Source organism: Vigna radiata, chromosome 11 (assembly GCF_000741045.1).
Source record: "Vigna radiata var. radiata cultivar VC1973A chromosome 11, Vradiata_ver6, whole genome shotgun sequence".
Classification (NCBI taxonomy): domain Eukaryota; kingdom Viridiplantae; phylum Streptophyta; class Magnoliopsida; order Fabales; family Fabaceae; genus Vigna; species Vigna radiata.
The window spans coordinates 15,988,718-15,994,559 of record NC_028361.1 but is presented as its reverse complement, the minus strand read 5'-3'; the positions used below and the strand labels follow the sequence as shown (position 1 = coordinate 15,994,559).

Here is a 5,842-nt window from a genome sequence, read left to right as displayed (position 1 = left end):
GATATTTATATCTTTTTAGTGATAAATATCGATATGAAAGTGTTTATACATGACTAGGAAAAGAAAACGGAGTGAGTACTTACTATACACGAGAACTTGTGATGCGTGGGATATGGAAATACATAGAACATTCCTTAATTATAAGGAGACATGTAAAATTAAGTACACTAATTTTCAATAAATAAAATATGATTGAAAAAAAACCTTAAAAATTGTTACAAATTATAAAAGTTAATATCTTTATTAGTTTGTATCATTCACATGCATCGAGACGGCGTCGTTTCACGTGGAGACCCTTGGTATAAAATGATGGAGATTTTAAAATGAAGTGAAGAAAAGGAGCGATGGAATTGCTGAAGCTTTCGAAGTTGAAGCTCCAACTTCAAGCCCTCGTCGCCGAAGTTCGAGATCTCAGGGTAACGATCTCCGTCTCCGAAGCCAATTGCCAATTCGCCATGGCCGTTTCCTCTTCCGCTAACCTTCGCACTTTCAGGACAGAGAACGCTCCGCCACCGAGCAACATCACCTTCTTCTCCAGGTTTTGATTCCCTTCAATTAGGTTATGTCTCTTTATCACGTAGCACTTCGCGTGATTTTACTATGCTGATTCGGTTTGCCACGGGGGAGCAGAAGGTGAAGAATAACGAGGAAGAGTGTGGCAGAAAGATACAGGAATTGCAGGGCGAGTTGGCTTCTGTCAGAGAGGAGCGTCAGAAGCTGGAGAGAAAGGTTTGGAGGATTTAATGTTGGTGATTTTTCTAAAAAGAACGTTAAGTGATTGGTGTTCCCAATGCAGGTGAATTATCTAGAGAACGATAATGTGCTGCTTGAGAACAAGCAGAAAGAGTTGAAGGGAACGCTGAATAATTTGCTTCAGTCTAGGGAAAGCTTCGTGCATGCTTACGAGGTTATCTTATTGTTTGTGTGGCGCTTTTGTTGCCTCATACACACACCCATATATATGTATTTATGTTACTATATAAAAGTGGTGCGTTACGTGAACAAGGATAATGCTAGTGAGTGATGCTATATCTCCCTACAATATCTTATTTATAAAGAAATAATTAAATGAAAAAATGCATAAAATGTCATGAAGATATGAAAAGCATTCAATACTTTCGTTACGTAGGGATTAGGAAGATGTTGCAGAAAAAATTAGTTATACGATGCTAAATTCTAAATGATGACAGGAAGAGAAGTCTCTTCCTTCTCTCACTTAATTTTTTTAACTACCTTTTATTGTTCGATAAATAAAGTTCTGAAGTTGAGCATTACTGAAATTGGTGAGGTTACTTTTGCGGATTTTTTTTTTTCTATGATAATGCAATCAAATTTAGTCCAATTAAGATGTTTATCCCGATGGACCCCATCCCTCAAAAATAAAAAAGGAAAACGGGCACACGCAGACACACTTGGTTAGCGTGAAAGGAATTATTTGTTACTTGTTACTACAGCATTCTTGAATCTTCTAAAAGGGTCACAGAAGCTTTAGGCCTTTTATTTTGTGCCTGATATAGTAATTGTTCCTAATCCACGTGTTTGAGCATAACTGAAACTTTTCTGTATACGGGGAATGAGGGAGCGAGAGTAGGGGTAATAATAGGTAGAAACCATAAGATTTGGGACTTTGGATTTTGTTTGTTGTTGTGATACTACCAACGCAATGAACACTCCTACTTCATGAGGAAACTAGTAAATGTTTAAACTTCAAACTCTCCTAATATGGATTACTGTTGATTGTGTACTTGGGTTCGAAATAATTTGTACAGGAATCTAATTCTAAGATGAAACGTTCAATTGAAGCCAAAGATAGGATGCTCAATGTCCTTTCAGAGAAGATAAGTTCTTGTCTAGCATTATTTGATTCAATAGCCAAGGAGGTATTTTGTATCAAGCAAGTTCTGGATAAAGTCCAGAACATTGTCAATGATAGAGAGGAAGTTGGTAAGTAATTTCCTAACTAGTACTGTCTCCAAAGTATGCTCAGGTGTGGATATTCATACAAACTATTGGTGTTTGATTGCTTATTTTATGTTTGTATTTCATTTTTTTCAGTGACCAAATTGAAAAAGAAAATGGATTGGGTCTCTGCATTTGAAAAAACATTTGTTGGTAATTTAGAAATCCTAACCTGCCCTAGATTTTAAAATATGTAGTACTAAGTAGTTAGTATGATACAATTAATTTGTGTGTGTGTGTATACTATGCGGTGCTACATACCATCTAAGTTTCATCAACTCAAAAAACCTTCCTTTGGGTTGTAGAAAATATCTCTGATCTAAGAAATAAATCGGAAAACAACGAGGCTGAATTAAGAAGAAAGGACAGAATGATCTCAGAGCTTGTAGCAGAGCTGGACGTGGCAAAAGTTGGCAATCATAACCAAGCTCAAATGGAAGATATATCCAAACCTGCAATAGTTATTCTATATCAAATACCATAAAACTTATTTGCACTTTCATTTTCCACATTTTCTTAACCAGCTCCACTTTCAGAAAACTTTATCTCTAAAGGATACAGAGATACAAAATTTAGTTTCTGACAAAGAGGTTTAATGTTTTATTTCATCATTATTTCCATGACTTCTGGTTGTGGGGTCCCTATGATTTCTAAACATTTTTTAAAATAATTCAAAGGTTTTACATTATGAAGTTGGAAGCTTAAGACTCATCTTACAGAGGATTCAGGATACCGTTACAAATATGAATGAAGAGGTAAAGGGAATTTTTAAACTTTATCATTTGCAAATTTCAAAGGTATATTAGAACAAAAAAAATTACCATGTTTATGGCACTGGAAGCACTATTTTCCAATTCAATTTTTCCCTTGCAATTTGTTGTGGAGAGTGTGTTTCTGTTCCAATGAATAGTTGTAAATTTCTTCATCTACTTTTTGTAAATAATAGCTCTCTGTATAGTCGGTTTCACAATATAATTCTTATTCCATTGTTTTTATACACCATCCAAGGAGCATATTCTACTTTATTCCTGTTTATTGATTATCAGTAAAATCTAATCAATGATGCTTATTTTTATTCCAGGACAAAAGGTTATTTTCATCAATCTTGCAACAAAAAGAAGAAATTGCAATGGATGTGGAGATTGTAGATAAACTGTAAGATTAATTTATTTAATGGTACATCCGTTAACTTTAGAATATACTATCTGATATTATAGGCTTAATACAAAATATTAATGCTCTGTTAGCGATAGACATGTCTTTTGTAGACTCCTGGTTCAATGTGATCATTGTCCATTCTAGTACACACGCAAAATCAGACCAGATAATGAATAAGAAATAGATGTTGACCTTAGCTTCATTTCTAGATTTATAGATGAACAGTTCAATCATTTTATTCTTATTAAATAATAATATTACTTACCTAGGATGGAAGATGTTGTTCAAAACAATAAAGGTTGCACTCTAAAAAGGCACAACATTGTTCGTTAAAGATTGCACTCTAAAAGGGCACAACATTGTTCGATTTACTTTTTTCCCATGAATAAAAACAAACTTATGCAGATCATAGTCTCTTCATCAAATGTGATCAAATCTGATTTCACGACTCTGCTAGTCAATTTTGATGATATTGTCCTGATGGTAACTCCATTACTGAATTTACTAATATCAAGCATATTCTTCATTCCCACTTTTGATTAAAAGATCTTGGTGTGTTGAAATATTTTTTGCAGAAGCCACTCTCTTTGCCTTAGGTATCTCAATATGTCAACAAAAAAATATTGTTTTGATCTTCTTAATGATTCTGGTTTATTGAGGTCCAAACCAGCCTCTACAGCCATGGATAGCTCTCTTTGGCTACAACAAGAATCAATTTATTTGTTTTCAGACCATTTGCCATATTGTCATTTGGTCGGTTGCCTCATCTGTCTCACCAGTACACAACTTGACATTGCCTTTGCTTCACAATAGCTGAGTCAATTCATGTCTCAGCTCAGTGTTTCTCATATTTGTGCTTCTAACAAAGTCTTACACTATCTAAAAGGATGCGTAGGAAAATGATTGATCTTCAGTCAAACCTCTCATCCAATTAATCTTGTTGCTTTCTGCGATGCCAATTGGGCCACTTCTGATGCACACAAATCTTTTACCAAATACTGTTTCTTCCATGGGAATTCATTAATTTCGATGGAAAGCAAGGAAACAAAACACTGTCTCTCATTAAGCCTCAGAAGCCAGTGCTGTGGGCTTGCGTCCACTATTTGTTAGCTACAATGGCTCACTTATCCTAATGATCTTCAAGTCACTTGTTGCAAACTTGTTCTGTCCTGAGATGGCAAAAGGCCTTGCATATTGCTGCCAATCTAGTTTTTCACGAGTGAATCAAATATTTATAAATCGATTGTCTTATTTTGTGGAAAAAGATTTAACAAGGTCTGATGAAGTTTATTACTGTTTCTTCTTTGCACCAATTGGCTGACATGTTTACTAAATATCTTCATCCAGACATTTTTGAACAATCTATCCAAGCTTGAGTTAGCTGATATTTTCTTACCTCCAGCTTGTGAGGGGGTATCACAAAAGAAGACCAGTCATCTTCAACACAAGAACCGGCCCAAAATCCATAAATCTTTTGCACCTACAAAAGCTTAAAATAATATCCACGATATGTATAGAATGTGCTCTGAATATGCTACCCGCTGTACCATTTTTGCTGAGCTGTTACGTTCTGTAACTCTTGTACAAATTCCGTGCTTTTCATATCATTAGGAGCTGTAGCCTCTGTAGGTTATTTATGTGCTCCTATATAATACAAATGGTGAATATTTGCAATTGTCTTTTTCTTTCTATATTCCTTACCTGTCTCCTTTCTCTTTTGTCTATATTTTCCTTAGGAGCAATATTCGTCATTAGATATTAAAATTTATAGGTACAAACAATCTCATCTTTGAAGTATTCTTCCGTTTTCTGCCTGATCTTATTCTGTGCCTCCCTCTTTCTTCTAAATTGAGTGTGGACAGTTACTGATTTGAAATGAAGCTTTATTTTATTTCATACTCGTTATTCATTAGTAATTTATTTCAGGAAATGAGCACAGTCGCTATTTTGAAGCAAGTGTGGTATGCATTGGTTTTATTGTGTTATGTTTTGAACTGACGATGGATTGAGACCAAATGAGCAACAGAAGGATTCACTACATAGCCAACTGCGTCTCTGATATCTGGTAAATTGGAATGAGTTTCTTTCTGCTCCTACAGGGTTTGTGAATTAATGGAAAATTTGAAGATGTGCTCATAATTAATTTAAGTTTTTGAGCCCATCAAGTTGTTATTCAACCCCTTCTGCAAATGTCTGACCATATTCTTTGGTGTATTGGATAATTATGCAACAAGTGTTGATATTCAGCTGTGACAATAGGTGATTTACCGACCATTATTTGTTTGCTCCGACATCATATTTTGATAAAGTTGGATATTTAGTTTAGGGGGGAGGAAGTACGAAAATTTACATATAATGCCACTTGAAAATATGTATTTTATTCTCTCACGATCATTGGCATTGCTCACATCTTCACTTATGTTATGCTGTATCTGACGGAAGAGCATAGTGAGCAATTGAAAGGACTCAGCAGCTAATAATCAAACCGTTCCCTTTTTGTTTTTTAATTTTAGAAACTTCACTTTAGATTTAATTAGAAAATAATTTTTTTAAGACTGGGATGCTATGCAGTTGTATTATTTATGACTGCAACAATCTAACTGGGACTTTGATGTGTGTGTGTGTGTGTGTGTATATATATATATATATATATATATATATATATATATATATATATATATATATATATATATATATATATATATATATATATATATATATATTG

General features: G+C 34.3%; 1 protein-coding gene across 3 annotated transcripts in view; it reads left to right on the top strand.

Moving 5' to 3' along the window:
* Positions 1-264: 264 nt before the first annotated feature.
* The window catches only part of LOC106776816 (chromosome partition protein Smc), a 6,714-nt gene continuing 1,136 nt past the window's right edge, over positions 265-5,842 (top strand). The window contains exons 1-11 of one of the 3 annotated variants that reach the window (XM_022775888.1): positions 265-416; positions 494-538; positions 631-729; positions 797-907; positions 1,770-1,944; positions 2,056-2,112; positions 2,265-2,401; positions 2,490-2,549; positions 2,637-2,714; positions 3,041-3,114; positions 5,044-5,294. In XM_022775888.1, coding sequence (XP_022631609.1) covers positions 345-416; positions 494-538; positions 631-729; positions 797-907; positions 1,770-1,944; positions 2,056-2,112; positions 2,265-2,401; positions 2,490-2,549; positions 2,637-2,714; positions 3,041-3,114; positions 5,044-5,050 — 915 coding nt within the window. In that variant the 5' untranslated portion in view covers positions 265-344 and the 3' untranslated portion in view covers positions 5,051-5,294. Of the gene's footprint in view, positions 417-493; positions 539-630; positions 730-796; positions 908-1,769; positions 1,945-2,055; positions 2,113-2,264; positions 2,715-3,040; positions 3,115-5,043; positions 5,295-5,842 lie in introns of those variants that run through there. The other 2 variants (XR_002666017.1, XR_002666016.1) reach the window with 2 other exon arrangements.